The sequence below is a fragment of the Apteryx rowi genome, unplaced genomic scaffold (assembly GCF_003343035.1).
Source record: "Apteryx rowi isolate R43461 unplaced genomic scaffold, aptRow1 scaffold_128, whole genome shotgun sequence".
NCBI lineage: Eukaryota > Metazoa > Chordata > Aves > Apterygiformes > Apterygidae > Apteryx > Apteryx rowi.
Window position 1 is genome coordinate 148,588 of NW_020447508.1, and position 23,520 is coordinate 172,107.

At 41.2% G+C, this 23,520-nt stretch overlaps 1 protein-coding gene across 1 annotated transcript in view; it reads left to right on the forward strand.

The window, feature by feature from the left end:
- The window catches only part of BFSP1 (beaded filament structural protein 1), a 28,081-nt gene extending 8,707 nt beyond the window's left edge, over positions 1 to 19,374 (forward strand). Inside the window, exons 2-8 of the mRNA XM_026055959.1 lie at positions 1,278 to 1,338; positions 8,930 to 9,025; positions 9,993 to 10,085; positions 10,786 to 10,893; positions 13,499 to 13,719; positions 16,272 to 16,357; positions 18,428 to 19,374. Of these exons, the coding sequence (XP_025911744.1) occupies positions 1,278 to 1,338; positions 8,930 to 9,025; positions 9,993 to 10,085; positions 10,786 to 10,893; positions 13,499 to 13,719; positions 16,272 to 16,357; positions 18,428 to 19,374 (1,612 nt within the window). The remainder of the gene's footprint in view (positions 1 to 1,277; positions 1,339 to 8,929; positions 9,026 to 9,992; positions 10,086 to 10,785; positions 10,894 to 13,498; positions 13,720 to 16,271; positions 16,358 to 18,427) is intronic.
- Positions 19,375 to 23,520: the final 4,146 nt, after the last annotated feature.

A 23,520-nucleotide genomic window follows, 5' to 3' on the forward strand; every position in this document is an offset into this window, starting at 1 on the left:
AAGTCCAAGCAATCTGCATATACCCAAGCTGTAAGTTGTCTGAAAACCACTGATTCACTCATCTACAAATGGAGACAGTGGCAAACAGATATGGCAGAGTTATTTCTTCATGACAATCTTAAATACAAGGGTGGCTTGGCCATTGGAATATCTTATCTCAAATGGAACATGCAGGGCACACATGATGGGTAGCAGACCTCTTCTGTTCAGCTTTCCCAGCCGTGTTGAAAGACACAGGAATAACAGTGGTTGTTCATTCTTCAGGCTATAACAATAAGAAAGAAGAGAGGGTAACACGACTATTACAACTTTCTCCTTGATCTGTTCAGTCAATGAACTAGAAGAGTTGACTGTTGACTGGAGCAAGTTTCTCAAAAGCCACTAGAATGTCTGGGCTGCATCAAGGACTTCAGAAGACAGACAAGGGCAAATTTCTTTTGTGGTAATGATTTAAAAAAATTAAAAAAAAAAAACAGTTTGGAAGTTTCTCACTCTTTCCCTAAAAGGATTTCCTAGAAGATAATTCTAACTAACATACAAATAGAGAACCCTAATTCTTAAAGACTATGTGTCATGGTTCCTCATTTCAGAGAGAAACACAGGATACATCCATTATTCACTCAATATAGAAATCTGCACATTTCACACTTCTTATGAACATTTTATGAATGCATAATATTTGGTTAAATGCACTCTTTGCTAAGACTTGCACATGATTTTAACCAAACTAAAATGTGAGTTGGTATTAAAGAGGACAAAAAACTTCATCCTCAGACTAGCCTAATACATCATTATTCATATACAATCAATATGTGAAATTGCAACTTCTATGTTTAATGTCTCTGCCATTAAAATGGTTATTGAACAATATGAGGAACACTAGAAAACCAAGTGCAAAGTAATTATTTGCTAATGTGCCAATGTAGCAAATACCAACATAGTAACCACTGATGAATGGCAATGACTGTAATCCAATATTAAACCAATACATTTTTATTGTAAATAATTTACTTTCTGGAAAAAAATGATAGTAAATGTATGGCATTCTGTTGTCTTTTGCTATATAAGCGGAGTATAAGAAGGTAGTCAGTTCTGGAATTGCACTTAAAATCTGGGACCAAAAAATATGAAGCTAATGCATAAATAAATCTTTTGGGCCCTTTCAAGATTCATATTCTGCTTAATGTGAAGCATATATTGTGCATGATATTACAGATGAAAATGCAGTTTGCAAGAGGATAAGCCACTCAACTTCATCTTCTTTGTCCTGCTTACAGGTATAAAAATGAATGTGAGTATCAGCAGAGGCTAAAAGAAACCCTTCAACGCCTTAATAAGGTGAGTCTGGGAAATGGAAAAGAAATGGTCTTCATCAGTTTTGCTGCAAGATATTTTGGGAATATGGCTCATTTTTTTAGACAAGCATTTCTGAAATTTTCTCTCTGTCTCCCCAAACCCACAAAAAACAAGAGCCATGAAAGGCAATTCCACCCCACCTTACTGTATCCACATCAGATATTACTGTGTGCACAGAGCCAGGTTCTCAGTAGCATTCAGAAATTAGAGTAAGGTAAGGCATGAGAATTTGGGATCTTTCCTCATTTTCCTTTGAAAATATATCTTTTTAGATATGCTTACTCTTCAACGGCTGGCCAGCAGAAGCACTTTTTCAGCCGTATTTTCAGGATCATGTTTTAATGGGTGTTGGGTATTTATGACTGCTTAGAGACTTTTGAGAATTCTTGTTGGTGCTTAACAGCATTTTTAAGCATCCAGATATTTTTAGTTTAATCCAATCTGATCACTAAGCAGACTCTTTTCTATCATACAGCCTGTTGCCCTACAGAAGCCTATGGAATACAAGTTAGATTCAGTAACGTGGTCTTTAAGTTGTAATTGCATCTATGAGAGTTGGTAGATTTTGGCTGTAAGGTGTGATTATGATACTACCAAGAGGAGAGTTCTGTTTTAGAGAGGTGCTGCTGATGTCAGCAGAACAGTGCAGCAGTTCTTTATAATAGGACAGATCTGGTTTTAGTAAGGCGCTGTAATGAAGAGACAAACTTAAGGTAAATAGCAGATCAGGAGAATGGATTTTAAACTTCTTTCCTTTCCTAGCAGCTGATAAGCCCTCTGGGCTTCTTTAAGTAATGCTTTATTTACCGGTGACTTCTAAACCCATGGCAAGCCTTCATGACAAGCATCACAGAAAGACCTTCCTCCACTGAAACCCTTTTAGTTGCCTTCCGGTTTATGCCTCTGGTTCTCAGTGGGACAGTTTTGGTGGAGAAAGCAGAACAAAGACCTTTCCAGAGTCAGTAGGTAGCATGTGAACTGCCTAGTGGGGAGAAACAGAACAACTGAATTTAAAGCATCAGTGTCAGCAGGATAGAAAGCTCCATGCAAGTATTCGCAGAAGAAAGATATGGGCCAGGAGCCAGCAAAGCAGAGGAAGGAAATAAAGAAGGAAACTTGGGAGAATGTTTCACTGCCACTTTTCCTCCATTTCTAGTTTTGTCATAATGTTTCTGCTACATATGGGATCTCACACGCATACTGTCTGTATGTGTATAATGTGTTTGCTCGACGCAGGTCATTAGCCTAAGGAGGGCTATCAAACCCTGGCAGTTTTTGGGACATAGGCAAGCCAGCACAGTGGTTAGTAATATATACTCCAGACAAAGCTATGAAGACAACATGAAACCTCTACAGCAGAACAAAGCTTTGCCTGTAAATCCTATGTGCCTACATCTTTCCATTATTCATATGACCTTCTAATTAAGAGTATTATGCTTTCCCTGCCCTTAAATTAAATAGACTTATTCGGTTCTTCATTGTTGCCTTCATTACTCCCAAATTACATAGAATTCTTTAATTAGTCATTGCTGCCTTCCTTTCACTAGAGAAACCTCACTGTCTTCATGACAGTTGCCTTCTTGATTAGCGTAAGCAAAAATTTCAGGAAGTGAGTCTTCTGCTCTGACTCTCCCATTTGCCTGTTTCTTTCTCCTACTCATGGGTAACTATCTGCAGCACGAAGAATTTAACTCCCAGTGTAGGACCAAATATGTATTTGCAATGGTGCTCATGCCTCATTACTTTGTTGAGTATAATCAGGCCAGGGATCATTGCCCTACAGGTATCTCCCAACCCCTATTTGCAGATTATTTATAATGATGCAGTTCAAAATAGGTGTTATATTTTGCATGATAGAGGATTACAGATTGGTGGTATTATATTAAAAAAAATTTTTTTTTTGCCTTTTCTGAGTAATAAGAATATAATCAGTTGCAGATCTACATGGTCAATACCATGGCCAAGAGGAGGTACTGGTGGCTGTTTTTACATCACCAGTTTACCCTGTTCTCTGGCTAAATTAGCTGTGTAAAGGCCTGCTTAGTGTATTCCTGGAACACATTTTATCCACATAATCTAACACTTTAGTAATTGATGAAGTTTTATTACAGGTTCCACAACATTTGCAGAAAAAAAATATTCTGGAATAATAATAAATTATAAATAAATTTAACAGTGCGGATGCAGGCAGTTCAATACCAGGTGACTTCAGTAGTGGAGAGCTGAACATGTTTGATTTGCTAATATAGATGTAGCCTTACTGTCTAACACCTTCCCGTGAAACTGAGAGAGGAAACTGCTGAAGGATCCCAGCTGGCTCCCATGCCCTGAATCCGGGCGTTTGTTCTGTGAAGCGCAATGTTATCAAGCTTCTCGGTGAGAGCGCCAGCCGTTCTGACTGCTTGCCTAGAATCTCTTCACACCAGCAGTTTGGTTAATCTTGTTCTCAGGGTGCCAGCTAAGCCTCTACATCATTAAACAGTGTCTTAAAGAGATCCTGACAGACGAGGTATCGTAATGGGTGCAGTACTGGCCCACACAGGCGCATCTTTGCTGCCTGGCTCACAGAAAAGCACCCACTATTTTCGTAAAGGTTTTTACAAGCAGCCGGCTTTGAGACATGAAGTTCTTGCTGCCTGGGAAAGGTTTGCAGGAGAGCACTGAGACTGTGATCTCTGCGCACAGGGAACAGGGTAAGAGCATTCCCCGCTGGCCTGCAGCACAGCCTTTCACGCCTTGCCGTTAATAGCTGCGGCGACGAGTCAAGGGCCTGCTCTGCCATTTTTCCAAACACTGGGTTCGAGGCCTCTGCTTGTGCAATCAGTGATGTATTGTCCCGGCAGGCTGCTAGCATTTTATGCCAATTTAATACTGCTGACTGTGTAAGGCGCAGTGCAATGAAGCTCTAGTGGAGCTGGCACTGCATTATCGTGCGAATCAGCACACGGGAACGGTTTGGGGAGCTGGCGCAGAGTATCCAGAGCAGAACATAAATTTCTTCCTTGCTGGCCTAATCTGCTGAGGGGAAACAAAAAAACCAAACCAAAACAAAACAAAAGACTGCAAAGCAAAGCCATAAAGAAATGTTAGAAAAAAAAACAGGCGGGGTAAGGCTCACTTATAGTACTTCCCCGCTGCCAGCAGAAAGCCTAAATGAAGGCCAACATTGACAAATATTTMAAATGCATATACCAAAGGTGGATGATCCGATCACTTGTTTTACCACATCTCTTTTTAGGAAGCACGTTTTTCACTGCAGTTGTTCACAGTCTTTAAGAGGGATAAAGAAAAAAAGAAGCAGAAAAGGCATTCAAGGTAGTAGTGTAACAAAAAAACACTCAGTAAAAATCCATGCTGTTTTAAAACAGAAATTCACAGGGAAGACTTCATGGAGCAGACAACAAACTTCAGAAGCCTTTGAGCTGATCTTTTTTGTCTTAGATATATTAAGTGTGTGATGATAGTAAGGGGGTGCTCTGTGGCTATTTAATGGCCAGATAGAGAAAGGTGCTGCTAGTGAGGTGGCAGACACAGAGAAGTACAAAACCTGGGTAACTTCTGCTTCTTTTTTTCTACTCATGTCATGGCATAACATTTGTATTCATTACATACTGATGAAAATCTTTCCTCTCCCCTTTATCGCCCTCCCCTAAGGCTTGTGCAAGTGGTTATTTTGGTATGTGCATGCACACTGGGCAGCACCCAACTCTGTACAGACTCCTACTGGTTTTGATGATGCAGCACATGGTATCCACAGCCCACACCCTCAGCCCTGCTCAGGACTTCATGAATTTTTCAAGAAGACTAGGGACCAGTATGATCTACYGCATAACACAGCTTTAGGTTATCACCACATGGCTCCCGCATTGATTTTGGGACCTAGAGTTGAAATATCAGTGTCACTTCTTCAATGTGAAATTTGCAAGTTGACTCTTGCTGAAGATCTGGCACATGTTTAGGTACCTTTAATAACGCTTTTCTTACTCAGAAGACAATTCCTCTCTGCATGGATTTGAGTCTACACATAAAGATAGGAAGAGCCCATTTACTATTCCTATCACGAGTGAATACCATATTGCCAATACGCACATCTAACAGTCTGGAATGTGAGTGGAGAAAACATGTTAGGGCACTAAGCACCTTTTTTTTTATAATTCTTTTTCTTTCTTAATGCAGAATCAGTACCATGACAGAAGATAATGCTGGTCATGTCGAAACCTTGAAGTCCCATGCTTCTCAAAGCTCCTCAGTCCCTTACTGGATGTGGTCAGCCCTTCCCAGCATTAATCCTCAGCTTCTAATCAGGTTTCCAAACAAAAAAGAAGCTATAACACCCTCTGGTTTGTTCCTAGCTCAGTGAAAACATGAAGAGTGATTTTGAGGAGCTGCACTTTACTGAACTAATCTCATAGGGAGAAAAATAAATAATAAAAAGCTCAAAGGAAAGTTTCCAAACCAGGTCTGTGAAACTGAGAAAGCCTGATTCATCTTCATTTGCTGTTAGCTTTTATCTGAGAGAAGAAAGTTATATTAAGTCTTCTATCAGTTCTATTTTCTACAGTTTGTCTTTCATCTTTGGAGTTGGGAAACAATTACTGGTGGAGTAAATAGAGATATTTTTATTTCCCCTGTACAAATGGCAGGAGCTGTTCTGCTTGAACAAAGCTATTTCAGTGACTTGTACTTCTTTATAAATAAAAAAAAGTTTATTTTAGTGTTTCCTTCTCCAACAAGCTCTAGGGATCCTSCATCACTGGTATTGGCCAGTGGACGCTGGTAGTGGGCCTCTTGGACATCCTGTGAGTTCTTAAAATTATTTTTTGAGGCAAATTCACCTGGGTATAAAACCTGCCTGCTAGAAGGGGTAGCTGGAGCTGGTGGGTTCATTTTCATGACTCCCCTCGGTCAATTTGTGGCTAAAGAAAGGAGGATTAATTTGACTGCCTCAGGSATAGCTAACAAGACCTTGAGCTGCTGGTGGTTTATCCAAGGCTGAGGCTAGGCTGCCTGCTCAGACTCTCACCAGACAGAGCCCCTGCTTTTGGTACCTCAGTACTGTGGGGCGCTCAAAGCCTGCCGTACAGATGACTGATTGCCGGGTCATTCCCTGTGCCGGGCTGATGTCCCGGACAAAGCTCAGTGATGAGGGATGGGTATGAGTCATGGGATTTCCACAGATGTTTGCACCAACATTTTGTTCAGGGCAGGTGCACAACCCCCAGATATAGCTTAGGCACAAAAGTCCATCTGATTGATTAACAATCAAGCTTCTGGAATGCCCATAATGTGTGACTTTATCTCAGGATAGAAAATGGGGCTTAATACACCAAGTGTTGTCTACCTGTGTTTATCAYTCTTGCACAAATCCTAGCAAGGAAGCCATTGCACAAGTAGTTTGCTTCTTGCTACACATGTAGGCAATAAGTCATCATCGCTGGCTAAGTTTCTGTTTCAAAAGATGTGCTGGTGATTTGATATGTTACTAAGGATTGGTAATAATATCTTCTTGGAGATGGAAGTTAAAGTGCCTGGCATTGTCACATGTTAGCTTTCATACTTCATATYTCCCATCCCTCAGTTTGTGCTCAAATCCCATACCTGGGTGTGTGCAATTCAAGTCATAGATACAGAGACTTTAAGCAGAAGGACAGATGCTGGACAGAACACAGCTGGTTTCCTGCAGAATGCCTAAGATGTGACAGAAATATGCATGTACAAATATAAACTCAAGTTTTTTCAGTTGAAGAAGAATCAGTCTGGAAAATCAGAAAGCAATGATTCTGCACAGATCTAAGGGATTTCTCTCCCATAGTAAATGCTTGAAAATGCTGCTTAATCACATAGATCAACATTTTGGAATCAGCATCTAAAACAGAATGTTTTTTTGTAAGTTGAGTTAGTAGTAAATACTGTAAGATAAAGAARAAAAAGTGTAGGCACTGTACTGTTTGATACAGAGCATCGTTAATGAAGCTAGTCTATTTGAAGCAGAGAAAAAAGCAGAAGTATTTTTCCCCTTTGAAGAAACATTTGGAAAGCTGAATGCTGGTTTTGCTTATTACATGCAGAAACAGTTGCTTATTGCTAATATCTAAGGATTTGGGGGCTCGCCCCCAAGTCACGCAACACTCTCATTGTTGCACTGATCTTTCTCTGAATAGGATGCCAAAGGACTGCAGCAAAGCAGCATGCATTCCTGATGACTGGCTCAGAATTTTCCGGTCTGGATCTGGCTGAGTTAGCTTGTTTGCTCACAATGCAGTTGCTAGCTCTAGAGCAGAGTGAGTCCATGAATGGCTTCATAACGTGTCAGCAAGCGTGGCTAAGAGACTCAATAGCATAATGAAAACAGCAAACAGCTACACATTTTTTAATAGTGCATGGTGTGCACGTGAAAGAAGAAAAATCCCTTCCTATCAGTCATATGCTGTGCCTGTATATTTTAGTGTTTAATTTGCAAACCATGATCCATTCACTGAGACATATTTACAGATGGTAACCGCAAGTAGGTTATTTTAAAGAGACACCTTTAAATCTGTTTTTTTTTTTTTTCCTTTTTATCTCCTGTTCTTAGAAGCAACCTTGAGGGTGACACTGGCTGAACTCTTTCCTCCTTACCCCAGGGGTTTTTGTTTCTGCCCTTGTTTTAGGTTATGGCCTTGACATTTTGGAACACCTTAACAGAAATCACAGAACAGTTGTGGTTGGAAGGGCCTTTAAAGATCATCTAGTCCAACCCCCCTGCTCAAACAGGGTCACCTACAGCAGGTTGCCCTGGACCCTGTCCAGATGGCTTTTGAATATCTCCAAGGATGGAGACTCCACAACCTCCCTGGGCAACCTGTGCCAGTGCTCTGTCACCCTCACAGTAAAGTTTTTCCTTATAGTCAGATGGAGCTTTCTGTGTTTTGGTTTGTGCCCATTGCCTCTCGTCCTGACACTCGGCACCTGATCCCGTCCTCTTTAGACCCTCCCTTCAGATGTTTATACACATTGGTCTTCTCTTCTCCAGGCCAAAGAGTCCCAGCTCTCTCAGCTTTTCCTCGTATGAGAGATGATCTAGTCACTAGGCCTTAGTGAAGGGCCACTAAGATAATTAAAGGACCAGTCTGGATCTTTATCACTGATTCTTTATTTGGGATATTAAAAAGGTGTCAAGATACATCCACTTCTGTCATATACACTAGAGAAATCAGTGCATTATTCTGTTGATGTCATATGTTCCAAATTCATGCACCATTGCAAACTTTAGCCTGAAAAACTGGTATTGCATAGTGTCTATTAYTTGGCTTCCAGCACTCATGAAGCATATGGTAAATATATTTTGACAATGCCATTACTAAACTGTATTATAAATTATATTTGAGCAGAAAAACAGTGTGTAAAATAGGAAAACACAATGTATAAAGTTCCTGTTGTTAGTTGGTTTCATGGTGCTTTTTTCTTCCACTAGGCTTTAATTCTCTATGCAGGTTGTACCCATGTAAAAAGAATCATGTTCTGGATATGTGGCTGCTGTGTTCTTGGCTATCCAGCCTAAGTACTGAACGTGTCCCCTGTATCTGCATTGCAGGAAGCTGATGAAGCATTGCTGTGTAACCTGGAACTGCAGATTGAATCCCAGTTTCTGCAGGATGACATTAATGCCACAAAGGATAGATACAAGAAGGTAAAATCGGCTGAATTTGCCATTTTCTTTAGATGTTCTTTCTAGAGAGATGTGAAGCTTTGCCCTTATTCATGATCTGTTCTAGTGGCCAATTAAAGCAAGTCAAATATGTGTTCTGGTGGGTAAATACAGTGCTATATAATTTCACTGGGCACAATAGCTGCAGTGTGGGATTCGAGCCCAACAGGTAGATGGTTGCAGATCTCCAGACTGACTCAGGGACCAATGTCTACAGCTGCAGCAACATTATGAATCTGTTGACCTATTATCATGATTCAATCCACTTTGCTGGTCGAACTGTCTTGTGTTTCATGCTAAGCAGCCATTTCTTTCATCAGTTTTCCCAGTTTCTGKGCAGGGACATTCCAGGTAATAAGTCTGTGGCTATATGGTTAAGTTGCAGCCAACTTTAATTAATACAAGCAGCCCCTTCCTTCTCCTTCCTGAGAGAGTTGTGGGGTTTCATATCAGGCCAGTGTCCCATCTTTGCCACTCTTGAAAGAAAAGACTCATTTGGTTCCTGTGGCAAACCATGGAGTAAAATCTGCTCCAGCTTCTTGCTGCCTGTGGCTCCAGGAAGGACTGGAGAGACAAGTCTTGGTTTTGCTGAGCATGGCCACAGTGAGAAAAGTCTTTTTTTTGGGACCATTTGCAAAGATATTTGTGGTCATCATTTTGAAAATCTCTTCTCAAATCACAAATCACATAATCTTTAATTAAGGATGTGAAACATATTGTCTTTTAGCCAAACATCTGTAATATACTCTCAGCATGATTAAACTGTTAGCACACATGCATTTGAATTCAGGCCTAGAACTGCATGCAAAAACCCAAGTCTGAACCTGACCCAGACTTTTATATGTTGAAAGAAATAAATAGCAAGAAATAAGCCCCAGAAGTGTAGAACATTGAAAAGAATAACTTGTTATAGCAATTTCTAATGTAAATGATTTTTACTTCTCAACAGAATCTTATGGAAATCCAGACCTACGTCAACATCTTACAGCAGATCATCCAGACAACTCCTCRTGTGTCCCCTATAACTGCTGGCCTAGCTGAAGTAAGTTTTCCAGTCAGTAAATACATGCTGCACAGCTGGCACTAATTAAGAAAGAGTCAATGTTATTCCTAAAGCATCCCAGATCCTCTAGCTAACRCCCACTCCAAGATGAGTAGGGAACTGCAACTGTAAATATTGAATACTGAGTGATCACAAGAGAAAAACTAATTGTAGCTTGGAAAACTGAAGTGATCAGGAGAAGAGAAACTGCCGTTAGTCAAGCGCATCCCAGGGTATATATTAGCCCATGCTTAAAACGTCTAGTTCAAAAGTAGCTGAAGTAGTTATGCTTCCTATTTGAGGAAGAGGTGGCAGGAAATATGAGTATGTACAGTTAGAGTAGACCTTGTCCTGAGGGGACAAGATGTGGTGAAAATTTGAAAATCAAAAAAATTGGTACAGCCTGGATGACAACTTGGCAGATTCTCGCCAATGTAAGTAGGTATGCCAAGAATATTTATTTGTGTGAGAATCATATGAACAGCTATTTCTATAGGATCTATTTTCAGCAGTCACGCTTGTACAGTGCTGCCATTTGATATTTTTTATTCTTAAAGTTATGCCACAAGGGTTTTCTTGAGGTCTGATCCCCATCTTTCTGTTTGTCTTTATGGTTTATTTCCAGCAGTAGAACTTCTTTAGATGCTTTTAAAGAATGCAACATACTTTTTCCATGCATATTGTTGTTTTTTTCAATCAGGAAAAACTGATAGCTGAGAGGAGAATCCCCATTCTGCAGAGTCAGCTGGAGGAATACAAGACCATTCTTTGCCAGCTACAGACACAGAAATATAAACTGCAGACAGAGGTACCGTCATAATTGGCCATACACACTACTATGACTCTCATAAACCCTATTGTTCCTATGGCCACACAATACAGCCTGTGTAGCCTATACTGGGGTCTTGGGAACACAAATGACCTGGAGACTTGGAGGTGTGTTTTCTTTTTAGTTTTCAGGTGTTTGACCCCCTTTTCTCAGTGGCCCAAATCATTGTTTTTATATGGTCAGTCAGGGCTTTGTGATAGATGTAGCCACAGTGAAGACATCTTCACTTTGGCAGATTAGCTTGTGGAAGAAGGTTTTCCATCATGACTGGATGCCTGAGGGACAGTGTCAGCAAGGAGGCTGAGGACTGAAAAGTCACACAGTGGCTGGCTCTCACTTACCTTTGCTCGGGCTGGAAACATACTGGCAGCACAGAGAAACTGGCCCCTTGAAAAATGATCAGGGAGATTCAGACCTCTGTCACATCCTTTCTATCAGTGCCACATTGCATGTTGAGCTTGATGTGAGAATGTCTGGGTGAGATCGAGTAGTCTGCGTGCAGGACTGACTTGGTAATCAACACTGAATGTCCTTTAAAATGTATGTCAAGCTACATTTGGCATCCTGTGTTCATCCCTGTCGCTAATACCTGCTAAATCAACACCTGACCTGTGCTTACAGACTACCAGCACCAAAAAAATATGCTTTTTGCAGACTGATGATTTGCAGAAAATGACTGACCAAAACTTTTTCTCTTTGCTCCTTTCCATCTCCCAACTAAACCTGCTGTAAACCAGCCTTCTTCCTCCAGCCAGCATCTTCTAATGAGAGYGTGGTACAAGCAGGAGGGGAGGTGGGAGAGAGACACGGAGTAGCAGCTAAAGGCTGTAATGGATAGAAGACAGTTCTGCACAATGGAGAATGTCAGATCTACCTCCATGCAGTTGAATGTTTTTTCAGGAGATGGGGTGGAGAATCCTTATGCCCTGCAAGTGCAGCCACCTTTGTACCTTCAGCTTTCTCTCCTGTTAGGAGAGGGTATACTGGCATAAAACACCGTGTGGAGATTTTGGACTCCTCTGGACAGCCATAACAGAAGCTCTAACTTCCTGAGGGTAACCTTTCTAGCTAGGGTACACAGGGATGGTGCTGCCCCTTCATCTTTTCCTCTGTCTCTTTTTCATGTCTGATGATCTGGTGAAAAGTATGCATRCACCCAGGGAAGAGCAAGAATCTATACAGTGACAAGTGAGATCCAGGGGAGAAAATCAACTTTCAAAAGGCACTATTTGGGGAATTAATCAGGCTAATTTCAAAAGTGAATCTTAATGTTCCATTTAGAAAAAGTTTATTAATTGATTCATTGTAATGCATCGAGATTAGAAGAGTGAAATAACTTCACAAGCCRATGACTTGCTTATAATGCTGTAGACTGGATTCAGTGACTGAGGCATGCCCTAGGTCCTTTTTTCTCCTGCTTCTGGGCATGAGAACCACATTGCAGAGAGGTTATAGAGCCCACCTTTTGACCACAATACACTAGGAGGGTCTGGGTGCACTCTTACACTGCAATATTACCAAATTAATGTCAAGGAACTTAGTCTCCTAAATTTAGGCTCTTAAAAGGTTTTTGAAAATCTTGCCTGTAACATATAGAAATAAATCAATTGTTAAAGAATCCATTAGCTATTTATTGCCCCATTAGCTTTTCATGAGTACATTTCTTTAAAAGCTGTCTGAAAGGGGGAAAAAATCCCAAATGATAAAGAAAGTATAATAAATAGCCAAAAAGAGCAGAAGAAAATGAGAGCAGAATTACACAGTCCAAAGTTTTTTCCCTTGCTTTCACAAGAGACTCATCRCCACCTCCTGGTTAATGTACATCCTTATGGCTGGTGTTTGGGCCTTGCAGCACAGAAGTTATTTTTTTTTAATACTACACTCAAAAAGGCAAGCTTTAACTTCAAAAGGGAAGCTTTTTATTTAAAGAAATTCCTCCTTAGCCCTTAGCGCTTGGTCTGTAGACCACAATTAAGGAACAACTGGTTTTGCCRATGCACATCTTCCTTGTTAAGAATTTGCTGCACGCTTCAAGATGGGAGGTTGCTCTTTTTCCTCGTAAGACCCCCCCACGTGCTCTCCGGCTGCTGCGGTGAGCTGCAGTTCTCGTAGTGGGACACCAGCCAGCTCCCTGCTGCACAGGGAAGGAGACGTCACACAGACGTTTTTCTGTCCCCTGGCATGATTTCTGGTTCATGCTGATCTTRTAGTCTTTATTGTGGAACAGGAGCCTCGGAATAGGTAAGTTTGTTTTTTTTTATGGATTGTGAATGACTAAACAAAAGCCCTGAAACTGTCTCCTGGCTTCAAGAGCGCAGCCTCAGGCCTGGACTTTGGAGCAGGCTCACGGGAACGTGAGAGCCATTTGAGCACAGTTTGCTGAATCCCTGAGAAAGGCAGCTTCAAGCAGTCCTGTGATCACATATGTATTGTAGTAATCCGCTTCCTCGTAAGCTGAATATCCTGCTTGCTTTTATCTGGATAAAATATGTCTTGCCTTTAACGATGATTCTAAAATACGTATCCAATAGGGACACCGAGTACTTTCAAACTGTTTCTTTCCCCCACCAACTTTGTTTACCAGACGGTCATGTTGGAGCAAGTGATTAAAAACACCCAGGAGAGTTATGACGACGAAATTCAGCTCTACAATGAGCAGATCGAAAACCTTAGGAAGGGGATAGAAGAAGCTGAGAGGATCTTGGAAAAGTACACAGCTGACTGTCGCCAGTTGGCAGTCTATCAGCAGTCCCTAGAGAACGAGCTGGAACGGTACAAACGTATCATTGAGACCGAGGACAGCCGGTAAGGCTCGATTTCTGTATTCTGCCCACCTACAGCACATTTCATACCACTAGTTTTCCAACGAAAAGCACTGAAATGGATTCGAAATCCATTGAAGTCACCGTCAAGGAAAGGCTTAGTGCCACTTTGTGCTTCTCCTTTCCATAGTCTCCTTTTCATGTACTCTCCCCGCTTCGGTGCGCAAGGGTCAGGTACAAATGACAGCAAATTGACTGCCCTCTTCACTGCTAGGAAACTGCAGCATTACAGCCCTCACAGATAGCCCTCTGCTGCGTGGTCGCTGCACCTCTCCGGTCACACTGGGTAGCCCAGCATATACAACTGCAGCTGGCTGCGTGTGTGTATTAGGGAGTCTTGCTGGCACGTTCCAGGCAGGCTCGTCTTGCAGGGCTCAGGTATGGCAAATGTTTTGTATAGCAAAGCACTCCTCACAGCAATCTCAGTCTTCTTCAGGCAAGTAGGGGAAAGGATAGAATAGAAGAAATTTCCAGGGATTCGAGTTGTGTTTAAGTGAGACACAGTTTACCGAAGGGAAACTAGCACCCTCTAATGTCAGCCATTAACATCGCAAGAGGAAACGAGCTCACCTTTCACAGCAGTGTGCTGTATAGCCTGGGCAGGCAAATGCAGGAGAATCGGACCCCTGAAGGGCCAAAAATGCTGCTCTGGGTGATCCAGAAGACGCAGGAGAAAAAAATTCACTAGTAGACAATGCAGTATTTCACACGGGTAGATTAACGCAGAGAAATAGATCATTTCATCTAACTTTTGGCATCTGGTTTTGGACRCTAAGCTTTTTAATTAGGAGTATCTGATCAGGGTAATTCTCAGCACTTAAAGTGAAAACATGCACACCTCTCCTGACTGTGTAAGGAGCTTGCAGTCCTGAGTTAGACACACAGATCTAGATGTGAGTGTCTACACAACATGTATATCCTCCTTCCAAAGAAAAAAAATTCTCTCARTTTCTGGATCTCACAGAGCAGACTGGAGAGGCCATGGGTATAGTAACTGTGTTTTGCATGTAGCCTGGACTCTCATTGTACCATTAATATCACTGACGCCTCAAATGTTTTCCAAAGGAGACTGGTCAGTTTTCATCTGATCCCTCTGAAGTCAGGCATTTGCAGGAAGCATTGAAAATGCTCCCAAATGTCATATTTTATTGGCTAAAATTTGCAAAGTCACAACGTGATCTGGGGAATACAAACAGTGACACTTCCAAAGGGTTAGGTTCTTCACGGAGGATTTGTCAGTCCTTCATTCTTTGAAAAATCAAACCCATTTAAGATGTCTCAGAGAGGACAGGTAACCCTAAAAACCTTGGCCATAGGAGAATCTAGATCATATTTTTTTTTCTCTTGGAAGGGAAGTTGCTCTCGTGGTATAGAAATTAAGCAATAGATTTTCAGCTATGTTGGAAACTGGATGCGAGGGCAAAGGATAGTGTATTTCTTCCTGGAGACTCAGCCAGCTCTGGGTTGAAATGCAGAAGGAGCCATTTCTCTTCAAAAGGTCRCTGAAGAGATCACGATTGAGCTTACAGACTTGGCAGCTGCACCTTTGCGTCCCTTTCATAGTACTGGACTGGGTGCTGTTGCATAAGTGAACCAGCGAACTGAATCACTTTTTATAAGCCAAGATTTGTTCCATTCAATGGCAGGCTCAAAAACCACAGGATCTCACATTGTGGTTTCTGATTCCTTTGTCAAAGAGGAAATCATCAYGAGATTAGCTTTTTATTGGCATCTTAAATCTTTCTTCTCATTTTGCAGAACTTAGGGACTTGCTAAGACTTTTTTTGCCCCCTTGTCAACAGGATACGCTCTTAAAACATCAAAAAGGAAAAATGAACCAGTGTGTCTTTTTTCACTGACTCAGTTATCACCTGTGTYCTTCTCCACTAACACATCAGTGGTATTCTTTTACAAAAAGGGCAGCGAACTTCCCTGGGGGTCCCACTGCTGTCTTTAGGAGCTCTGCGTGGGCCCGTTTGCCTGGAGCTGGAGTAAGCGAGTGCAGAGACCACCTGGAACACGAGAGGGAGCTTGAGTAAAGGGAAAGGCACAGAGCACCATCTCGCAGAATCTGCTTGAAGGCTGTTGGCTGCTTTCTCATTTGTATCAAAGTATATGACCATTTCATCTGGGCAGAGCATATGATCCACGTTCTTGCCCGACAATCATTAAAGGCATAAATGGGAGGTAGAGGTACAGAACTGGCTGACCTCTGAGAGGCATGAATTGCCTGCTTGCCCTTTCAAAAATCTTCTTGTCCTTTCAAAATTGTTTGGTAATGACAAATCTGCTGCTATAGTTTTTTTGTTAACTGTGTAATTTGCCCAATGTAACAGAACATGCCTGGTCTTCTGCTGGTGGAAACCAGYGATGTTGATTTTCACCAGACAAGACACAAGCTCACATCATGCTCCACAACTCCTCACCACAGAGGAATGAATTTATTTAACCTTCCTGCTTCATTTTGTGCAACTTCTCTTGCTTTTGATGGAGATGAGGGGGAGAGGTCTGACTGATGCACATCTTCTCCATTAGGTTAAATTCTGCCATAGCAGGAGCTCCAGTCACACTCTTCACACAGATCTATAGACCTGTCCAGCCTCAAGCTCCAAGGGGAAGAGGTAAACCTGTGACATGTTTTCCTGTGTCTGTCAGGAGTAGCATTATTGTATTTTAAGCTGGATTTTCATTKGTCTCCCTTATGAACACCAGCAGTGACAGCCTGACTCAAAGCTTGCTAAGTAAACAAGACCATTTCAGCTTACCTCAGCTGGCTTTGGGACAAGCTGTCAAAGGCCACAACCACAAACAAAGCCATTTCTTCACTCTGTTGACAGGCTAAATAATAAATTGCAAAAGTAAGCAAAGTCAGAAAGACACCTGAAACCATAGAAAGAGCTGTTTTTGTGTGCTGGCTTGTTGCAAGTTGTTGTTTCGCATCTTAATAATGTGAAAACAACATCAGGTTGTTTTGCTGCCTGCTGGAAGCAGGCAGAGGACATTTTTCCGTGCTATTTATGTGCCATGGCCTGGTTTTGTCTGAGTGCTGTTTAATCTATGTTGTATGATTGCTTGTTTATAATTAGGATGTTTGTAAACTTGCTGACCAGTAAATGGCCAGGACTAAAACAGAGAAGATGGTCTTAAAGAGGAGAGAGGCTTCATAGAAAGGTGGTGTAGGTAAGAACATAAGGCATGACTTAATATAACATAAATTCAAGGACCACTGGGGTTTACTAACACTGAACCACCCCTGAGAATAAGGATAAACTGTCTTGTGTCAAATGAGGGATTTTTTTGGAGTGCAGGTGCAGCTTTTCCAAATGTTCCTTGGCATGCAGCAGTTTTAAATGAAATGGTTCCATAATGCACAAGGCCAAATCCTCAGCAACTGTAAATAGCTATTGTCCTGCAAAGCCAGTGGAGGTATGCTGTTTTATACCCACTGAAGATTCAGCCCCTGTCTCTACCTACACCTCTGCTTATTACCCACAAGGCTAACAGGGCATTTTATGTGCATTACTGTATCCATGACATTGGACAAGTGCAGCTGCCTTCAGGAAAGCATCTTAATATCTGTCTGTTCCTGTGTTCCAGTAATGCCCAGTATCAATCTCTCTGCCTCCCTTTGCTCTAGCTGTTCATGTCATGGAAATCACTAGCCTTCCTGTGCTCCTGCTGCTGCTACTGAAGTAGCATGGGGTTTGTGGTTAATGACTGCAGCAGGAAATCAGAAATAATGGCTGCAGGCAAAGGTTTCCTCTCCGCGTGGGCCTAAATCTGCACATCAGTGTTCAAGCAATGCCAAAATATAGCACCTCAGAACTGCACTCAAGCTGGCCAGCTACTTTATGCCCCTCTGTTCCTAGGGCCACTGGCTGTCACCTTGTCCCGCCTGATTCACCTTCCTGCATCTGGCCATACCCAAAATTGCCATGACAGGAGATGCCTGGCTCAGTCTTAGCCCCACTGGTATCCCAAACCAAGGCATTCTCCCACTGTGGGAGGTCCTGTAGGTGATACCCTCAGAGTGCTCCTCAGAGAGCCAGACTTCAGAAAACAGTGGAAGAGATGGTGACAACGCTCACCTTTCTGGTCAGGCCTGGATCTCCCACCCAGCAACCCTGCGTTCAGTGGGAAACTTTTAAATATGATTTTACTTTGTTTTGCTTTGTTTTTTTTACCCTTAACCCAAGCAGCTTCTGGAGTTGTAACACAACAGACAAGCTATTTCCACTTAGTCCTACAGCTGGGATATGACTAAYATTGGGCACCTTCAGTATCTATATTAGGAGACTAGTTTCTTTGTATAGTTAATGGAACCAAACTCTGCGAAGATGCCTGAGAGGAAGGTGCTGAGTCCTACTGCACTCTCAAGCTCTAAATGTACCTCTTGAACATTAATATAGACTTGTTAGGTGAATGTTTTATACAGCTGCCTTTTTTATATGCAAAGTTATCATGTCTTCAAATTGTGTATGGAAGCAGCTGTCTCAGATGCAAAATGGCTATGTGGCCATGGGGGCCCAAGCAAAAGAAGATGCTCTCTAAGGTGCAAATGGAAGATATGCTCACATTTGCTGTTTCATTCAGTACACCTACAGTCAGCCATGAGGGTGAGAGATGGCTTTACCCTTTGCAGCAACTGTGTTCAGTATTGTTTGTTGTTGGCTTTGTTTCATTTTCTCTAGATATCACCCAGGCTATGCAAGATATTGCCAGTGCAAAGCCCAGACAAAAAGCTCTGACAAAGAAAATTTCCAGGAGAAAGGAGATCACATCTAAAGATATAACTGATGGTCTCTCACCTGAAAAAATGCACGAAGGAACTCTGGAAGGTTTTGACCAAGATCMGTTTGATTTTAAGCACAAAAGCACAGTCATATGTGAACCTAGGCAGGAAGGATTCGAATCTKTTGAAGAAGAAAAGGTCGCAGAGGATATACCTGATGGAGCCCAGATAAGTAAAGCCTTTGATAAATTGTGTAAGATTGTGAAGGAGAAAATAAAAGTCCATAAGAAACCAGAGCCTAAACCTGATTCCTACGCCAAAGGGCGTTACGTGCTGGTAACAGGGGAAGGAAGTTATAAAGACCCTTGCTTCTTGTCTTCCTCCATCCCATCCGGGGGAGGGATCACAGTTTCCACTGGCAATGGGAAGGTAGCAATCAGTGGTGATGTGGCGCCAATACCAGAGCTGCCAGAACCCACCGAACCATTAGAAAAAGAGAAAGGGGGTGTCTATGAAAGGAGGGAAGAGTTTGCATACCCAGAAAAACTGAAAGAAGAAGAGAAAGAAGAAGTGCTTGAATGGGGTAAAAAGCCAACAGGAAAAATTGAGCAAGCCCCAAAATATCCAGACATCTGCGAGCCTGAGACAGTCCCTTCCCCTAGTCTGATAAGTGTAGCAGAGCCAGGAGTCCTTCAAGAAGTGGAGTACGACAGAGAAGATAAACAAGACCTTTTGTTCAGGGAACCAAGTTTGCCCAGTTCCCTGAGCTATGAGAAGGTGGAAGTGGTGGAGTCCATTGAGAAATTTTCAGATGACAGAATTCAGACTTACGAGGAGACAGCAACGATTGTGGAGACAACGATAGAGAAGACAGGCAAGAAGAAGCCAGGTGACAAAGGCTCTTAAGTGACTCACACCTTGGATAGTCAACTTGTCTGGCACAGTTATTAAATGACACATTTTTTTTCCTGACCGAATGATAAAATAGTGAGATTTTTGCTGTTTGGTATGGAACAGATTGATACCTTGATGGCAGTTCTGTCTGATATAGGTTCACCTTTGGTGTAATGATCGTTAGAACGCTTCAGGGCAACGAGCAATAGGCACATTCTAGGCATCTAATTTCATGATTAGGACAAGTTGAAAGTTATTATTACTACAGAGTTGCCTGACTAAACAGAAGTATTCAGGGCAAATTTGCCACTTCCAGTGCATATTCCTCTGCTGCTCCTTTAGCTGCCATAAGTTTCCCCATCTCTCAGACAGCTGCAAATGTTAACTTGTGACATCTGGTTCATTTAATAAAAGCTTGGCCTTCTAAAGAAAATACCCACTGTGGGTGTGTGTTGCTTTTAGCACTGAGTTTTTACTAGTAAAAGTTAACTGACTGGGTTTGCATGAGTCTTTCCAGGAAGGAGCTGAAGATATGAGTTTCAAAACTGTTCCAAATCTTTCTCATTCATGGTCTTTAAGCAGAGGCAAGCTTGGCAGTACTTTCCTTTCGGATATGAAGAGAAACTATCTGTATTTGAAATATGCTCTTACTGCACATCTTCTGAGAATAAAACTTGAAATTTTGCCAAAGTAAAGCAGGGAACAGAAGTTATATTGAAAGTATGATTTTGCTAACTGAGGTATTTAAGAATAATAAGTTTTGAATGGGTTGCAGACAACTCAAAAGACTGTGAGGTTTGGTATTTTCTTTTTACATATGTCCTTGGACTGTTGCATTTTACAGTGTTTAATACTGCTACACGATCCTGGCACATCCTGAGATCCTGGCACAGACAATCCCACAGAACCCTGTGGGTTTGGTGGAACAAGCAACGCCTTCCCATGTAAGACATGCCCAAGGAAGCAAAAAGCAGTACCTCTGGCTCCTCTTGCACCTTCCAGAAATCCTTGGCTCAGAAAAAAAAAAGAAATCCTTCACTTCTTCATGTGCAAATGTACAGCACCATTTAAAGCTTTGCTCCAGTAAAACATTAGGCTGCAGCTTGACTTTACGGATACAAATAATCCCATTAAAGTACATACTTCACTAGGCTGGGCTCTACACTTTCTTTCTCACATCACAGCACAATTCTCACAGTCTTAGTTTCAGCTTTGCGCATTATTAAGCATTTTCCTTTCTGCCTGATTACTCGTTTCAGCTGGGAAAGAGGGGGGACAATTCCATTTCCCTTGAGGTGACTAGACTGAGCTCCATGACCATCTTGTCACATATCCCAAGATTTATCTTCAATATTATTTTTTTCATTTGTGGTTTCTAATGCAGGTTTAGTATCTAATCTACTGTGACTGTTACATCTGTTAAAATGGCACCTTATTTTTTGAAACAGGAACAGGTGACCCACATAGTCACATTTTTATTCAGAATTTTTTTGCTGCTGTTTTATTGAAATACTATGGGAGTATATGCCAGGCATTCCTTGCTAGAGTGTTTGTCGCATTTTCGTTTTATTTATTAACACTGTAAATAACTGCAGACAAGGAATTTATCAATGCACACATAGGCTGCGTTCTGGCGAGCGGGGAGCATCTACTCAGAACAACTAATGAAAGCAAGGTTTTGACTATTGCAAGTAAAAAATCATCTGCAGCAGCAGGAAGTCTGTTTAAAAATTCTGTTGCAAAACAGGGTGTAAATAGATTCAAGCAGTACCTAGACAGAACTGGGTATTCCCCTCTAACCATCTAATTTCACTGCAATATACAGAACTTAACGTTCAGACTACAAAAATCCTTAGTTAATGGAGAGGAGGCAGCACCTTTGGAGAGCCTGATTTAGGTATCAAATATATGAATATCTCCAGACACCTTCATCTATTCTGTGCTATCATGTGTCACCACTACAGTGGTGACAGATATAACTGGTTTTCTGACGCCAATAAACCTTGTTAGGCAGCTGTGCAGTACAAAAACAGCTCCTGAAGCATGTTTGGTGCCACAGATTGCTGAAGAAGTTACATCCTGTATTGCACAGGCAGTAAGGTGGAGGTGCAAGACTTGAACCAAGCTGGTGCCGAGTTGCACCACTGACACCAATACGGGTAGGAGTCAAGGACTGTGAAGAACTAAGGCCTAAATTCTGCTACGATCTCTGGCCTGCCTTCCACAAACATGGCCGTTGCCCAGTAAAGCAGCAAATGATTGAGAGGTCCTCATCTTTTTCTAAACTTATATGAAAATTATGTGGAAAACCACTTGTGTTGTATTGTTCCTAATGACATTTCTGAAAGGTGTATTACATCTCATGACTTAGGGGTTAATCAATGGTTTAAATGAAGATTCTCAAAAGTATTTGAATGCTAATGCTAAAGTATAATGATGAAATACTTCTGAGCATCTATTTGGTATCTGACAGAGACTGAGATGAGACATCTAGGATACTGCAAGACACATCTAGCCTCTGTGGTAGTAAGATCTAGATAACGAGGTTCCCTGGCATCATCTACTACTGCAGACAGGTGAGGAAATTATTATAGATACTATATGGTTATTTAAAAACCACTTGCACCCTTTACCATGGGAATAAGTGAGCTAAGAACTATCCAAAAAGCAGAGGAGGGGTAGGCAGGGAGAGGGAAACAGGTTTCTCGTGGATGAAAGTGTTTGAAAGAGTAGAGAAAAACACTGCAGCTGTGGAAGAGCCAATAGTGTGTACAGTTTCCTTAGGGCCAAAATTGTCATTGCTTATGAAATGCAGTTGTTAATGGCAAACGAGACTGTCTTTTGCTGCATTCTTGAGCATTCACGCCCCAATTCAGGGGAGCAGCTCAGCACCTGCTTAACTTGGAGCCTTTGCAGAACATCCCTTGGAGTCAGTGGTGGAGTGTAAGTACCTGTGCAAGGATCTTCCTAGCCTGCGTCCTTAATCTTCTACATCCCATCACATCACACAGCTAACATACAAGTTGGAATTTCTCATCTGTTTTTGAAGATCGTATTTATTTCCCCAAAACACAAGGAATACTAATTACCTTATCAGCATAAAAAGCAGAGCATTAAGAAGTAGTCCCACTCACAGCATATTAGCTCCCATATAACTTCCGATAGGCAATGATGATAGGACCTGCCAGTTTACAACAGCTCTTTATTTTACTCAGATTATAAAACATCATCACAGGGCTTTAGTAACAATGTTCACCTGTTTTAAATCATGAACTTCATTTTCCCCTTTATTATAAATACTAACAAATTAACTTTATTTTCCATCATCAATACCTTAAAAACTTAGTCTAACTGAACATATTTTTCAGTGTTCCCCCGATGCAAAAATCCTGAAGAATTTGAAGTATATCTCTATATTGTATATACACTTAGTTTTATATATGCTTATATCAAAACTCACCATTTCTGTTTATCACTCATTATAGTGATCTTTCACTTAATAAATTATGTCAACATTATGAAAATATGAACAATCATTTAGTTATTTTGCTGCTATATAGGACATTTAATGATTAAACAGAGAATTGCAAAATTACATGAATGCAATGGAAATTAATGTACACATTAATTTAAAATTTCCACATGGACTTTTCTTATTCCAAAACTTTTTCCACATTTTAGACATTCCTTCAATAGCTTCCAGTTGTCTCTGTTTCTTTGAACACATACACACAAAAAGTAATTATGTGTGTGTATATGTATTATACATTGCATACTATATGTAATCCTCTATATTGATAAGCAAATATACATAACATTCACTGAATATACATATCATATATAATATATATGGAGAGAGAGATGCCACAGGTGTGTTGTATGCATTTAGACACACATGTATGCATAAATATATATATATGGCACATTCTTCCCTCCGATATGTATATGCAGCTCTTTCTGAGAACTGTGAGCCTTTCTCAAAACCACCCAATTCCAGACAAAGACACAAACAATCTGTCCGTCAACCCATTTAATTCCAGTGAGTTTTGGTTTATGCCTTGTGAACTCTAATCTGTGGTTTGAAATGGGCCCATCTTGTCCTTGGGTTAGTTTTTAAATCACCAAGTTAAACACATTCGACACTATAATGTATTTGAA